Below are 16,909 nucleotides of genomic sequence, written 5' to 3' on the forward strand. Positions count from 1 at the left end.
TACTGTGTGAAGGATTGCTTCGGGATAACTTTTTGTGTCTGGGTCATTGGGAGAGAGATCTGGGAATCCATATAAGCATGCAAGATTGGGAATCAACATTCAATCTAGCTTGTTCTCTTTCTAAATGTGCTACACTTTTGGAAGCGTCTAGGAAAATAATGTATAGGTGCTATTACACTCCTAGCCGTATGTCACGAATATATCCAGCGTCATCTGACAGGTGCTGGAGATGCCTAACTTCTAAAGGTACTAAGCTTCATATATTCTGGGAAAGTAAAGTATTATCCAGCTTTTGGCAGCATGTAGAAAATGTATTACGATCTCTTATAGTTGTTGCCATTAAGCTTGCACCTGCTTTAGCCTTCTTGCATGTGGGGTTGGTGGATTTCTCTCCGGGTGATAGAAATTAAATTTTTCATGTGTTGTTGTCTGCAAAAATATTATTCGCAAAGTACTGGAAATCTACAAAAGTGCCTAGTATGAGTGAATTGATATTATATGTTAATAATAATTGTGTTATGGAATGCTCTTTAGCCTCTATTCAAGGTTCATATAAACGTACTCTCTTTTGGGAACAGTGGACAAACTCTAACTATTATGCTTCAATTTTGTGATTTATTCGTCAAAATGTATGATCATCTTAACATGCCTTGGACAGGATTTTGTTTTACTGTTTTTTGTTTATGTGTAATTACATTTTGATCCAAATTTTTGCGCTCTATTTGTAATGTTTCATTGCTGTTTGTAATGATTGGAAACATATTGTATCAATAAAAAACTTTGTTTATTAAAAAAAAATATCTATGAATAAATTATATACATTACAGAATACATTTTATTTGAGCTGACCAAATTTTACAAAGTGATAACAGTCATAAACATATATTTATTTTATTAAGGATCATACACTATTCCTGATAGCAATATACAGTTGGACTTCTTGTGTTTTATGAAATAGTAGAAGGGACGATTAGCTTTTACCTCTTCACTAGGAAAGCTGCGGACAGACATGACAGATGCCGTAGTACTTGCAGCCTCAGTTCCTTTTTCATTAATCTCTAGAAAAGTCTGGTGATAAACCTCAGACACAAACAGATCGCTCTGCTTTGTCATTCCTGAGAAATTTGCCTTAGTTTGACTAAATGCATCCAGAATTCCAAAGGTTGAAAGAATGTTTTTCATTGAGAAGCTTTTCTCAATTCTGAATTTCGGTAGTTGCACTAATACATTCATCATTTTCATATCTGAATCGCTCATCCATGTGCTTAATTTTTTCAGTGAAATATCTTGTTCCACCTGTATCAAGAATAAATGGTTAAATTATGTAAATCACTCAATCCTTTATATTATATTTGGTATTTCCACACATACTATAACACTAGATATGGAGGCAGAGATAGAAGTTGCCCCAGTGCCTTGCTGCCTGTGGTGGCTCAAAGCTACTCCACCACATAAGAAGACACCACAATTAAAAATCGCACATGGTAGGTGGGGAGCCCTATTACATACTTTTCATTTGGGCCCAGGAGCTTCAAGGAACGTCTCTGGTGCTTTCCAAATGTTTAATACACTCAGGGGTGATCAATTAAATCCTTTCTGCTGCCTCAGACAAAAAGTGAAATGGCACCCTTTTCTTAAAATTGGAGATGTAATGAGGAACATTTCCATGTTCTGAACACATTGGGGGTAATTTATTCATACAACAGTCTTAATCTGAATAGCATTGAAGTAAGATGCCTCTAATTTACTAAGTTGGCGCATGCCTGAAAAAATTGGGCACATCTCTGGCCGTCCGTGTACTAGAAAGTCAAATCTAGTAAAGGTATTGTAACGGCCGCGACCCGTCGTCCCCACTCACCCATCGACGGCCGCGACCGCAGACTTCCAAGTGCTGGTCGGCATCTCCCTCCTAGGAGACGGCAGCACTCACTTCCGCTCTGCTCTGCAGTGTCCTCTAGGGTGCGCGCGCTCGCTCCCGGCCTTAAAGGGCCAGCGTGCGCACACGAAGATTATTACAAATTAGCCCCTGATCATCCTGGACTATAAAAGGGGCGCTGCCCTTTCACTCCTTGTCTGAGCGTTGTTGTGTATTCCCATGTTAGTCTTCGCAAATGGTCCCTTAGTGTTATCCTGTTTCCAGTGTCCCCGTGCCCTGCTACCTGTAACCCGTGCTGTGTTTGTTCCTGAGCCTTAACTAGTGTTGGAGTCATGTTGTGCCACCTATCACGCCTGCCTTCATTCACCACGTCAGGTGTCATCTGCCACGTTTGATATCATCTGCCACGTGTCGCGTTATCTACCTTCTAGTTCCATCTGCACCTAAGCCTCTGCTACTGTCTGGACTATTTCAGGTACTCTTGTGCTAGGACTTTGCATAGACTGTTGTTTGGCCGGCTGCTACTCCGCAATGGCGGTGCGGCCTAGTGGGTCCACATTCCCACGGATCATGACAGCTATGAGCTGGAGTATATTTGCGTTATAACTTGTGCCACTTTTTGGCATAAATTATTGTAAATTTGACGGGCCGTGGGTGACCCTGCCAACTTTTGCTAAGCTGTTCTCACCATAAAGTCAATATTTTTTCCAGCAAATTGCAAGTTTTGCCGCATTTTCAACTTTTCTAAGCCAGAGCGTTTAATAAACTTCCCCATTGAGCTGTGAAAAGGGGTTTCAAATGTAAGCCCAACCCTTGAATACTCTGGTCATCTGATTTGACTTGCTAATACACTCCTGTACATACCCTCAAGACAGAACTTACACTACTCATAGCCCTGTTTATAGTGCTAACCTAGTCTGCGTATATTCAAATGTATATATCCATCACATGCTGGTTGTAGTTACCGCATCGTGATGAATATATCCATCACTCGTTGCTCGTGGTTACTGCCACCGTACCCACAAGATCAGTGGCAGGAGCAAGGCTGTTATACACAGCCGGCCCCTGCTGCAACTGCCTGAATTGGAGAGGACTGCAATTCTGGCAGTTTAACCTCTTGGTCAATAGCAACCACGGCATCTAAGGTGTTTGACAGAGGGAGGGTGCTCTCTCTGTCACCCTATGGGCACACCGGAGACGCGATTGTGGGGCACCGATGGATAACCATGGCAGCCGGAGGCTTAACAAAGGCCCCAAGGTCTGCCATCAGAGGCATGGCCTAATAGATTGGCTGTCAGTTTTAGGGCAGATACACACGAACGTTGCGTTTTTGCGCGTGCAAACAACGCTGCGTTTTGTGCGCGCAAAAACCATTTGACAGCTGCGTGTGTCATCCGTGTCTGATGCGCGGCTGCGTGATTTTCGCGCAGCCGCCATCATAGAGATGAGGCTAGTCGACGCCCGTCACTGTCCAAGGTGCTGAAAGAGCTAACTCTTTCAGCACCCTCGACAGTGAATGCCGAACAGAATATCGAAAAACCTGTTGAAAAAAAAGAAAAAGTTCGTACTTACCGAGAACTTCCCGGCCGTTGCCTTGGTGACGCGTCCTTGGTGACGCGTCCTTGGTGACGCGCCTCTCGACATCGGTCCCCACCTCCCTGGATGACGCGCCAGTCCATGTGACCGCTGCAGCCTGTGCTTGGCCTGTGATTGGCTGGAGCTGTCACTTGGACTGAATTGTCATCCCGGGAGGTCAGACTGGAGGAAGACGCCGGGAGTTATCGGTAAGTCAGAACTTCGTATTTTTTTCTACAGGTTCACGTATATTGGGATCAGAAGTCACTGTCCATGGTGCTGAAACAGTTTAACTTTAACTTTAACAGTTTAACAGTGACTATCTCCTGACGTCGCGTACCGATAATTTTTTTGCCGGGTTCGGCCAAAACGAGTTCGGCCGAACCCGGTGAAGTTCGGTTCGCTTGTCCGGCTTCGCTCATCGCAAAGACACTCCGTTTGGATGTTCGGAAACAGAAAAGCACGTGGTGCTTTTCTGTTTACATTCATCCTTTTGACAGCTGGTGCGCTGTTTCAGTCAGTTCGCACGGAAGTGCTTCCGTGCAACCTGCGTGGTTTTCACGCACCCATTGACTTCAATGGGTGCGTGATGCGCGAAATACGCAGAGTTATTGAACCTGTCGCGCTTTTTGCGCAGCAGACAAACGCTGCGCAAAAAGCACGGACTGTCTGTACTGCCCCATAGACTTGTATTGGTCCATGCGTGCCGCGTGAAAACCACGCGGCCCGCACGGACCGAATACACGCTCGTGTGAATCCCCCCTTACACTGATAAGCAATAATAATGCTTTGGTATATTAAGTATACCAAAGCATTATATCTGCAATCAGAAGATTGCATAGTGAAATCTGCTAGTGGGCCTTAAAAAAATGTTTTAAACCAGTTGAGTAAAGTTTATAAAAAAAAAAAAAAAAAAAAAGATTACATTAAAAATAAAACCACTTTTTTACATAAAAAGTGGTTTTATTTAATAACAGTCTAAAAAATAAATACACATATATGGTATCTCCGCAATCATAAGGGTATGTTCACATGCAGTGTTTTCAGGCGTAATTCGGGCGATTTACGCCTCGAATTACACCTGAAAAAACGGCACCATTACGCCTACAAACATCGGCCCATTGCTTGCTGCCCATTCTGTTCCCACGAGGAAAAAGACGCCCGCGAAAAAGAAGTGCATGTCACTTCTTGGGACGTTTTTGGAGGCGTTTTTCATTGACTCCATTGAAAAACAACTCCAAAAACGGCCATAAAATACGCCGCGAAAAACGCGACTTGCTACAAAAACGTCTAAAAATCAGGAGCTGTTTTCGCATGAAAACAGCTCCGTTTTTTTCAGACGTTTTTGGTCACTGCGTGTGAACATACCCTTACAAGTCTAACCACGATGTTAGTACATTCATTAAACGGCTGGTTGGACGGTATACAAAAAAACAATGGCAAAATTATTTTTTGTTTATTCCCATCAAAAAAATAAAGGAAAACTTAATCAATAAGTCCCATGTACCCCAAAATAGTACCAACTACACCTTGCCCTGCAAAAAACAAGCCCTCATATTGCTACATCAACGGAAAAATAAAAAAAAGTTACGGCTCTTGCAATGATGCAAAAAAAATAATGTTTTTCTAAAAGGGTTTTTTATTGTGCAAACATAGTAAAGCATAAAAAACCTCTACATATTTGGTATCCCTGTAATCATACCGACACATAGAATAAAGGTAATATGTTGTGTACGCCGCATAGTGAACGATGTAAATTTAAAACGCGAATAACTATGCTGGAATATCTGTTTTATTCTAATTCCCCTCTAAAAAAAAAAAGTTAATAAAAGTTAATCAATATATTATATGCACCCAAAAATGATGCAATTCAAAAATACTATTCGTCCTGCAAAAAACAAGTCCTCGACGGAAAAATAAAAAAGTTTTGACTCTTCGAATACGATGGTGAAAAAACGAAAAAAAAAAAAAAAAAGGACAATTGGAAGGTTAATTGGAACTATCTGTTATGAACCATGAGGCAGAAAAGCCTTTTAAGGGTATGTGCACACACAAACTCAAAAACGTCTGAAAATACGGAGCTGTTTTAAAGGGAAAACAGCTCCTGATTTTCAGATGTTTTTTTAAGCCACTCGCGTTTTTCGCTGCTTTTTTTACGGCCGTTTTTGGAGCTGTTTTCAATAGAGTCTATGAAAAATGGCTCCAAAATCGTCCCAAGAAGTGACCTGCACTTCTTTTTCGCGGATGTTTTTTTACGTGCCCGTTTTTAAAAAGGCCGCGTAAAAAACGACCCGACAGAACAGAACGCCGCTTTTCCCATTGAAATCAATGGGCAGATGTTTGGAGGCGTTCTGCATTGCATCTTTCGCCCGTTTTTCGGCCATTTAAGGCCCGAAAAACGGACGAAAATAAGCCGTGTGAACATACCCTAACTTTGATTTCCATATGTCAGAAAAATAGCTGTATATAGTAATGAGTGGTGATGGCACACGAACAGGAAGAGTAAGCAATGGCTACTTTGTCTAGGAGAAATGGCAGAAATTACGTTTTCCATATAACTCTTGCATCACAAGATGCCTTCAATTTATCTCCCTTTCCTTTTTGCTATTGTGAGCATTTTTTAAACGGTGCCATTTCTTCTACGAAGTATTTAAAGTGTCAGTCCAGGTATACTCTTCCGCACAAACTAATATTAGGCGTGGAGAGACACTTCTGTGCGCTGGGCGGCAACCGTACAACGCCCGTAGAAAAAGCAATCATGGGGGTTCCAGCTGTCACTTTTCTCTCTCTCTAACTAGTTGACATATGATAAATGTCTTTAACCCTTTAAATGTATATTTGTAAGTTATTAATAAAATGATGTATTTACTTGTCTCTTCATTGACTTACCTGTTTCAAGACAGAAATACTATCGGGAAGAATTATGACCATAATGAAGTCTTGTGATACACCGTATGGTAGCTCCAAAACCTTTATGCCTGGGTTCTTAATGTATTTCACGTTGAAGTAAGTAGTGATAGACATCATATTTACAATTACTTGCTCTTTCTGAAAAATAATTAAAGACATAAGGAAATAACTAGATTATATGTTCCATAAAATAAAAGGCATGACAACTATACGCCAATCTGTATTTGGTTTATTAATATATGTCTACCATCAAAGTACAGTAGCTGGTACCTATCAAACAGCGCAATGCAAAACAGTCCATATTTGTGTGACAGGGGAGTAGACGTAAATATTAGGGCCTGTTCACATCACCGTTCGCTTTCCGTTCCGGGGTTCCGTCTGAGGTTTCCGTCGGGTGAACCCCGCAACGGAAAGTGAAACTGAAACCACAGCTTCCGTTTCAGTCACCATTGATAGCAATGGTGACGGAAACATCGCTAATGGTTTCCGTTCATCACCATTCCGGCAGGTTTCCGGTTTTCCAACGGAATCAATAGCGGAGTAGACTGCGCTATTGATTCCGTTGGAAAACCGGAAGCCTGCTGGAATGGTGACGAACGGAAACCATTAGCAATGTTTCTGTCACCATTGAGATCAATGGTGACTGAAACGGAAGCTGTGCTTTCACTTTCACTTTCCGTTGCGGGGTTCACCCAACGGAAAGTTCCGACGGAACCCTGGAACGGAAATGAACGGTGATATGAACAGGCCCTTAAATATATTTCCACCTATAAATGTATTGTTAAACAAAATCGTTTTTCAAATTCATAAAATTAAAACAAATCATATTTTAATGAATATGTTTTCAATTTCTCAGATTCGCACTAAAATAAACTGTTAATTTTTTCAAATTATTATTATATTAATATACATGTATATATGTATAGTCTCTAGTGATTTGGGGTGTCTATACATACAGTTTCCTATAAGCATAATTACCCCTTGCCGCCGCAGCCATTTTTTTTTCATTTTTGTTTTTTCTTCCCAGCTTCAAAAAGCCATAGTTTTTCGCGCATCACGCACCCATTGAAGTCAATGGGTGCGTGAAAACCACGCATGCCGCACGGAAGCACTTCGTGCGAACTGCGTGATTCGCGCAACAGCTGTCAAACTCTGAATGTAAACAGAAAAGCACCACGTGCTTTTCTGTTTACAAACATCCAAACGGAGTGTCATAATGAGGGCGAAAATCACGCAGCCGCGCATCATACACTGATGACACACGCAGCTGTTAGGTGCCTTTTGCGCACGCAAAACGCAGCGTTTTTTGCGTGCGCAAAACGCACACGCTCGTGTAAATCAGGCCTAATACAGTGATTCCTCCCTGGTCTTTTTTAAGGTTTCGTTTTTACAGCATTCACTGTGCGGTATAATTGACATGTTAAATTTATTCTGCAGGTCAATGCGATTACGGAAATACCAAATTTATCTATATTTTTTTTATGTTTTTACTACTTTGGGGCAGATTTATTAATGTGCATTTTGGCACATTTCCTTTTAGAACAGATGTTTGCATCTCTCTAGACACAAATAAAAGTTCTGAAAAGGGGTAGTGCTTAGCAAAAAAGGGGCATGGCTTAAAATGAGCCAAAGATTTGGCACAAAATAGTGTCGCAAATTAAGCTAAATCAATGGTGGTATAGGAGGAGAAAAGTGTCTAGTAAGTCTAGTTAGATGCACTAAATTTATCATACAGCGTGATAAATTTGGTGCATCTTCTGACAGCCTTGTCTAAGTTTATACTGTCTAAAACTTACACATCTTAGTAAATCTGCCCCAATTTATTAAAAAATGGAGAGATTTGAGAGCTTATTTTTTGCGGGACAAGCTGTAGTTTTTTTTGTATCATTTTGGGATACATCCAACTTTTTGATCACTTTTTTTGTTTACGTTTTTTGGGAAGTTAAGGTGACCAAAAAACAGCAATTCTGCGGGATTATTAATAATGTGTTATAGTGTAATAGATTGAACTTTTACAGACAAGGCGATATCAATTATGTTTTTTTTTTTCATTGTACTTTAGGGGGAAATTTTTTTTTTGTACATTACTAAAAAGGTTATTTAACTACTTATTTAAAAAAAAAAATTCCCCCCATGGGGACATTAACAAGCAATCGTTAGATCGCTGGTACAATACACTGCAATTGTTATGTTTTGTAGTGTATTGTGATTTTAATAGGCTCCTATTAAGCCATGCCTTTGGTAGGGCTTTATAGGAGCACGAAGATGGTGGACCCTGGGGCCTTCATTAGTTCCCCAAGCTGCCTTGAAACCATTAGCCCCCCATGATCCGGGTGCTCCCCCAAGGTGACACGGTCGCTATTGACCATGGCATCTAAGTAAGTAAACAGCCGGGATCTGTTACCTCCAATCCCAGCTGTTAGTGTGAGGTGTTTGCTGTAATCTACAGCTGCCACCCACGGTGTATGGAGCTTGTGAGCCCGCTTCATACCCTCCTACCGACTTACAGTTATGTCAAATGTCGGTAATATAAGAGAGAATTTTAAGTATATGTTCACACAGGCTATTTTCAGCAGTTTTTCGGGCCATAAACGCCCCAAAAAATGGGTAAAAATGCGGGGGCTGAACGCCTACAAACATTTGTGAAAAACGGCGTTCCGTTTCCACGCGGCGACATAAGACATGTCCTTCTTTCTGCGGTCCAGGCTCCTGCGCCATGCACAGACCTTGGAAACCACGGTCGTGTGCATGGGCCCATAGAAAGGAATGGGGCTGTAATTCTCCCATGGATTTTCGGGGGAATTGCGGCCGCAAAAGCACGTTCCTGTGCATGGGGCCTAAGAGTTCATGGAGTTTAAAAAATTGAGTTTACGAAATGTTTCATGATTCTAAACATTGTAGTAATTTATTATGCCTACTGAGAATCTCTATTGGATTTTTAACTCTTATATGTATAAATATGGCATACCGACAATCTTGTGAAGGGAGCCTTAAAAGTCTTCATGTGATTAAATGGTTTTGTCCAGTTTGCAGCAAAATATAATGTATTTGCGAGTACCAATGCTGTGTTTGTAGAAACTGATTGATCTGGTAACAACTGTTGAATTTTCCCTGTAAAGAAGAAATCGTTCATTATGACATTTTCACCGTAGCAATTGGCTATAAACTATTTCCTTTAAAAACGCAACAGAACTGCAGCATTACAGAGACAAAAAACGCATGCAGTTGACCGCATGCGTTTTTTAAACGCAACAAAACCGCGTCAACGACGCACCGTGTGGCCTTACCGTTACATTGAGTCCATTGAAACTAATGGTCAATCTGTGTAATGCATGGACATGCTGGGTCCTCCAAAGAGACCCTTTTTGTAGCTGTTCTCCACTTCTAAGGACTCGTCCACAAGTAGCGGAATTGCTGCGTATTTTCCATCCAAAATTGCGGACGGAAAATACGTAGCAGAATACAGTAGCAGCAAAGTGAGTGGGATTTAACAAATCTCATCCACATGCTCCGTAAAATTTACGGTAAGAAATTTATCGTACCACAAATATTTGCAACTGCGCTATTGATTCCGTCGTTAAAACGGAAACCTGCCGGAATGGTGACGAACGGAAACCATTAGCAATGTTTCCGTCACCATTGATATCAATGGTGACGGAAACGGAAGCTGTGGTTTCAGTTTGACTTTCCGTTGCGGGGTTCACCCGATGTAAACCTCCGACAGAACCCCGGAACGGAAAGCCAACGCTGACTTGAACAGGCCCTTAGGGACAAATACGTATCACCTATAATAAAAATGCTATAAATAAAATGTTAAACACACCTCTTGTCTGTTGAGCAATCCAGTCATTAATGTATTTCCTTGATGTTTCTGGGTCATTCACAAAATCCATTTGTTCCAAACCAGCATCATATGAATTCTGTAAATCATTCAAAAACTCCTGAGAAAAGATATGATTTAAGTTGGAAAGGATGTTTATAATATCAACAGTGAAATACACATATAAATAACAGTCCACATTTCTAAATATGCAGCAAGTCCTATTGTTATCTGTATAGAAGACAGGACACGCTCATTTGGTGCCCAAGGTAGGGGTTACAGAAAGCTCCTTACCACACTCTAAAGTTAAGCATGATAACTTTCAGATGGACAATGGTTAATTTAACTGGCCCGCCCTATGGCCCCACCAATCCTTCGTTTTTCTTGTATTTCTTACTTCCCCATTTCATCAATGTAGAGTCGGCCAACATTCGTTCAGAGAATAATTCCACTCTCCGTCATGCTGTGATCCAGACAGTAGAGCGGATATTCGTAACATAATGTGCAATAGGCCTTATTGATCTAATATAGCGTGTATATAATGCTGGGTTCACACGACCTATTTTCAGACGTATTGGAGTCGTTTTACACCTCGAAATACTTCTGAAAAAAAGCCTCGAATACGTCGGCAAACATCTGCCCATTGCTTTCAATAGGTTTGCCGATGTACTGTGCCAACGACCTGTCATTTTACGCGTCGCTGTCAAAGCACGGCGCGTAAAATAACAGCCTCGTCAAAGAAGTGCAGGACACTTCTTGGGACGTAATTGGAGCCGTTTTTCATTGAATCCAATGAAGAACAGCTCCAAATTATGTCCGTAATTGACGCCTCGCAAAACGCGATTACGAGCAATTACGTCTGAAAAGCAGGAGCTGTTTTCTCCTGAAAACAGCTCCGTAATTTCAGACGTAATTGACGTTATCGTGTGCACATACCCTAAATTCAGAGTTAAATAGAAGCATAATGAGTCTGTATTTAGAGGCATATATTAAAAGGGCTGTCTCATCATGACAACCCTTTTAAAATTGAAGTCGGTACAGCAATCAGCTGATTGCCATGGGTCAGAAATATATTTCCCCTGCAGGTTATATGTAGTATTACATGCAAATAAATGGGGACTTAGTGGAAAACCATTCCTTCCATGATGTCCATATGCCCTAATACGGCATATGGAAAATGGTTGTCTAAATAAGACATGCCCTTTCAGCGTATTTCAGTATAGTCATGCTAATAAGTCTTAGGGTATTTTTAAAAGTGGCAAATTGGCAGATTTTTAGAAACCCCATTCCAAAAATATCTGCAATAGAAATCAGCAAACATACCTTACTTTAGGAATAGCTACACAGTTACTATGTCCCAGTAAGCTTTCAATTCCATGTGAGGCTCTGTTCACACTAGCATCATGGCTGCCGTTTATAAGTCATGGCACTGTGATCGATTTGTTTTCCAACAGATCCAAACTGACCATTGACTTTCACGGTGGCTTTCAACACAAATGTAACCAGAGCCAAGTCTGGTATAGGTGGCTCTATGGTGTTGTAGCGTGACACATGATGCACATTTATATAACTGTGATTTATCTTATGAGGGTATGTGCACACGAAGAGAGGCTTTTACGTCTGAAAAGACAGACTGTTTTCAGGAGAAAACAGCTGCCTCGTTTCAGACGTAAAAGCTCCTCCTCATAATATGCGAGGCGTCTTTGACGTTTGTAATCTTGAGCTGCTCTTCATTGACTTCAATGAAGAACGGCTCAAATTACGTTGCAAAGCAGTGTCCTTCACTTCTTTGCCGAGGCAGTCATTTTACGTGTCGTCGCTTGACAGCTGTCAAACGACGACGCGTAAATGACAGGTCGTCTGCACAGTACGTCGGCAAACCCATTCAAATGAATGGGCAGATGTTTGCCGACGTATTGTAGCCCTATTTTCAGACGTAAAACGAGGCATAATACGCCTCGTTTACGTCTGAAAATAGGTCGTGTGAACCCAGCCTTACTCTATTTATCAGTCTATTAGATTAACAGTCATTCATTCATTCATTCATTCATTCAATTATTCATTCAAAATGCTACAACATGTAAATCTGATAAAAAATATTACTACAAAATATCAATAGACTTTCTTACTTGAAGGAATTGAAAAGTCTTTTCCCCAAATAACTTGTTGACATTCATCAGTGTATAATCTTCATTTTCTACTAAATCCCTCAATAGATTTTTGCAATTGGAATGGACTTCCTTGACATCACTAAAATGAAGCGCCTGAAATAATAACATAATTGATTAGTACCAGTAATTATTATTATTACCAAATGTCTATGGAGTAAATAAGGAAGTGAATAGAAATTCATTTGCATCTCCGCCCTGGGGGAATTCTGTGATCTAGTCTGGAAGGATTCTTGGAATTTACAAGTTCCAACTAAAGTATAAGCTGCGGTGAATGTTCTGTTTAAAACAACTCCATGGCGGAGTTATTCACCTTGTAGAACATTTTAGCATCACACTTTGCTGCAGGCAACGCTTTATGTTAGTAGGTTATAAAGTAAAATAGGAATATTTACCGATTTACTAATTCATGGTGGGTTAATGCATTTTAAATTACATGCATTTCAATAATAAACACATTTATAATATGTGTTTTTGTGACTGATATTCAAGGGAAAACAGCCCCTGATTTACAGCCGGTTTTTATGCATCAGGCGTTTTGTGATGCATTTTTTACGGCAGTTTTTGGAGCTGTTTTTCTTTTGACCCAATGAAAAACGGCTCCAAAAACTTGCTCAAGAAGTGACATGCATTTCTTTTTTACGGGGCGTTTTTTTTACGCGCCATTTTTAAAAATGGCCCCGTAAAAAAAAAAAACGTTTTTTCCATTGAAATCAATGGGCAGATGTTTGGAGGCGTTCAGCCCCCATATTTTCAGCCGTTTTCCATGGCCTTTACGGCCCAAAAAACGGCTGAAAATAGGCAAAGGAAAGGTGGAATAGTTGCCCATAGCAACCAATCAGGTTTCTGCTTACATTTTCTAATGGACCTATGCAAAATGAAAGGTGGAATCTGATTGGTTGTTATAGACAACTACTCCACTTTTGCTTTGCACTAGTTTTGATAAATTTTTCTGCAATGGCTGGATCGGCAATAACTCAGATCTTGGCCGTCTAACCACTGAGATGCTGCAGTCAATTATGACCGGGGCATCTAATCCGTTAGAAAGAGGGTGTGGCCACCTCCATCAAACCATTGGCCCCATGTGATCGCATTGTGCTGATGGTTGTCATGGCAGCCTGGAAGTCATACTAAACTCTCCCAGGTCTGCCATCTCTCTGCTGCTATTAAGCCCTGCCAGAGGCAGATATGTAATTACTTCTTGTGGTGGAAAATTTAACCTATTTAAAAAGTTTCTGTACTTTAAAGTATTAGGGTACCTTTTACGTCTGAAAAGACAGACTGTTTTCAGGAGAAAACAGCTGCGTCGTTTCAGACGTAAAAGCTCCTCCTCGCATTATGCGAGGCATCTTTGACGCCCGTAATCTTGAGCTGCTCTTCATTGACTTCAATGAAGAACGGCTCAAATTACGTTGCAAAGAAGTGTCCTGCACTTCTTTGCCGAGGCAGTCATTTTACGCGTCGTCGTTTGACGACGCATAAATGACAGGTCGTCTGCACAGTACGTCGGCAAACCCATTCAAATGAATGGGCAGATGTTTGCCGACGTATTGTAGCCATATTTTCAGACGTAAAACGAGGCACAATACGCCTCGTTTACGTCTGAAAATAGGTTGTGTGAACCCAGCCTTAGGCTGGATTCACACGAACGTGTATTGCATCCGTGCGGGCCGCGTGGTTTTCACGCGCCACGCACAGACCAATACAAGTCTATGGGGCAGTACAGACAGTCCGTGCTTTTTGCGCAGCGTTTGTCCGCTGCACAAAAAGCGCGACATGGTCAATATCTCTGCGTATTTTGCGCATCACGCACCCATTGAAGTCAATGGGTGCGTGAAAATCACGCAGGTCGCACGGAAGCACTTCCGTGCGAACTGCCTGTTTCGCGCACCAGCTGTCACAAGGATGAATGTAAACAGAAAAGCACCACGTGCTTTTCTGTTTACAAACATCCAAATGGCGTGTCATAATGATGGCGGCTGCGCGAAAAGCACGCAGCCGCGCATCATATGATGCTGCCTCACGGAGCAGGTAAGTGGCTTTTGCGCAGGCAAAACGCTGCGTGTTTTGCGTGCGCGAAAACGCCACGCACGTCTGAATCAGCCCTTAAAGTGTGATTGGTGGGATTTTGTCTGTAGGAACCCGCACGATACTGAGAAGTTTTACCAAACAGAGTGTGATCTTGTCTGTATGCTGGGCCTGAAATCGCATCTTTGTCTCAGCAGTCGGAGTCCCACTGATCACACATTGATGAGATATCCAAGGGATGAAAAACAGAGTTTTTTATGCTAATTTTGATGCGGAAACCGCGTCAGAATCAGCGCCAAAAAACTGCCAAAACCACCCCCATTTATTTCAATGGGAGACATAGGTGTTTTTTTTTCCCGGCAGATTTTGGCCCCTAGCAGAAAAAAAGGCGGTATGTTCTTCCTTTAAGCAGTTTGCGCCTCTGACCTCCCATTGAAATCAATAAGGCCACGTTCAGACATGGCAGAATTTTTCCGCTGCAAATGTTGGTGCAGATTCGGGGCAATTACGCAACGAATCTGCACCAACATTTGCATATTTGACAGGTAATTCAGATGTTGCAGATATCACAGCGGACTTGCCACAGATTTCAGTTTTTGCATTGCAAAGGCTGAAATCTGCAGTGAAATTCCGCTTCTTCTCCGCAATGTAATGTGCATGTTGCGGAGGGAAAATTCTGCACCGCAGCCTAATTTCCGCACAGTTATTTTCCGCAACGTCTGAACTAACTTTCCTAAAAATGTATAGAAACAAATGTAAAAACGGCTGCTGCAAAATTCCACTGCGGACTGTCCGCAGTGGAATTCCATAGCAATTCTGCCACGTCTGAACGAGGCAGCATTTTATTCCCACGTTTTTTGTGTGAGATTCAACGGCCGTGGGGAAAAAAAACAAAAAAATAGGACAAAATATGTGCTTTGCCCCTCCATAAGAAGAATTAATAAACTATCAGGCCTCATGCACACGACCGTGCTTTTAGTGGCCGCAATTTATACACATTTTTGCAGATAAATTTCAGGCCAATTAATTTCTATGGCCTCATGCAAATCCAGACAGCAAAAAGTCAGGACAAGTCATTTTATGTTCCCGATTTGCGTATTCACCAATACTGGGGAATTGTTGTGGATCTGTGAGTCCCAATGACACACGAATGCACAGCAAAGTTTTTTTTGGTGTCCGATGGACTGCAACGGGCCCGTGGTTTTGCTTCCCGCAAAATCAATGCGGTCATGTGCTTGAAGCCTTAAACAAGTACTACAATGTAAATACACTTTCCTAATTTGGGTATTTGTTGTTTTTTTTTAGGTGTATATTTTTTCGCTATAATCTGACATAAACACAGTACATACATTTTTATAACTTACCTTGCCTATCTGTGCAGCAGTATTACCTCTAGCTCCTAGATATACCATTGAAAGTGCGGTTATTATGCTCAGAGGAGCAAAAACAACATTTTGAGCCACATTACTTCCACCAATCTCTCTTAACACATCAGTCGCAAAATGGTTGTTTGCATCACATATGTCCATCTCCAACAGCTGCCAGACCTGCAAAGGAAGTACAGATGGTACATATTCATACAGTTATTTCATTTCAGCATTATTTTCAGGAACACCCTCACTGGAGTGTGCGTTGCATGTAGGTGTGACAGGCCTAACCCATACAAAAACCATCTGGTCTGTATAAAATAATTAAAATCTCCCAATTTATATCTTATACTCACTATTAATAAGCCGAATCTGCCACCACTAAGGTTTGTTTCAAGAGTTAGCACTCTAAGGCTGGGTTCACACGACCTATTTTCAGGCGTAAACGAGGCGTATTATGCCTCGATTTACGCCTGAAAATAGGGCTACAATACGTCGGCAAACATCTGCCCATTCATTTGAATTGGTTTGCCGACGTACTGTGCAGACGACCTGTAATTTGCGCGTTGTCGTTTGACAGTTGTCAAACGACGACGCGTAAAATGACTGCCTCGGCAAAGAAGTGCAGGACACTTCTTTGCAACGTAATTTGAGCCGTTCTTCATTGAGGTCAATGAAGAGCAGCTCAAGATTTACGAGCGTCACAGACGCCTCGCATATTACGAGGAGGAGCTTTTACGTCTGAAACGAGGCAGCTGTTTTCTCCTGTTTTCCCCAACGGATTTAATTGCAGCAAATCCACAGCGTATTACAGTAGCAGCAAAGTGGATGACATTTGAACAAATCTCATCCGCACCCTGCGTAAAAAAAAACGCAGTAAGACCGTTCATAAATAGACCAGTGGTGCAGTTTCTCAATCTGCGGCATGTCAATTTATGTTATGGAATTGCTGCTTTTTTGTTGTGTGTTTTCCCCATTGAATTTAATGGGGAGGTAAAACCTGCAACACATAGCAGATGTTGCAAATTTTGCGGCTGACAAGCTGTGATTCCGCCACAAAAATCGCAACTCAGAAACAAATAAAAAGATTATACTCACTCAGAACCCTCTGCATCCAGCCCATCCTCCCAGGGATGAAGTTTCATCCTGTGTGACCGCTGCAGCC

At 41.5% G+C, this 16,909-nt stretch overlaps 1 protein-coding gene across 1 annotated transcript; it reads right to left on the reverse strand.

Annotated features, from left to right (window-relative positions):
• Window positions 1-894: 894 nt before the first annotated feature.
• LOC142651697 (leukocyte elastase inhibitor-like) lies at window positions 895-15,906 on the reverse strand. The gene is made up of 6 exons (XM_075826705.1): window positions 15,742-15,906; window positions 12,311-12,445; window positions 10,185-10,302; window positions 9,330-9,472; window positions 6,341-6,499; window positions 895-1,296 (listed from the first exon to the last, which is right to left on the reverse strand). Exons 1-6 carry the CDS (start codon window positions 15,904-15,906, stop codon window positions 895-897), a joined length of 1,122 nt encoding a protein of 373 aa, XP_075682820.1.
• Window positions 15,907-16,909: the final 1,003 nt, after the last annotated feature.

Source organism: Rhinoderma darwinii, chromosome 5, assembly GCF_050947455.1.
Source record: "Rhinoderma darwinii isolate aRhiDar2 chromosome 5, aRhiDar2.hap1, whole genome shotgun sequence".
Lineage (NCBI taxonomy): Eukaryota > Metazoa > Chordata > Amphibia > Anura > Rhinodermatidae > Rhinoderma > Rhinoderma darwinii.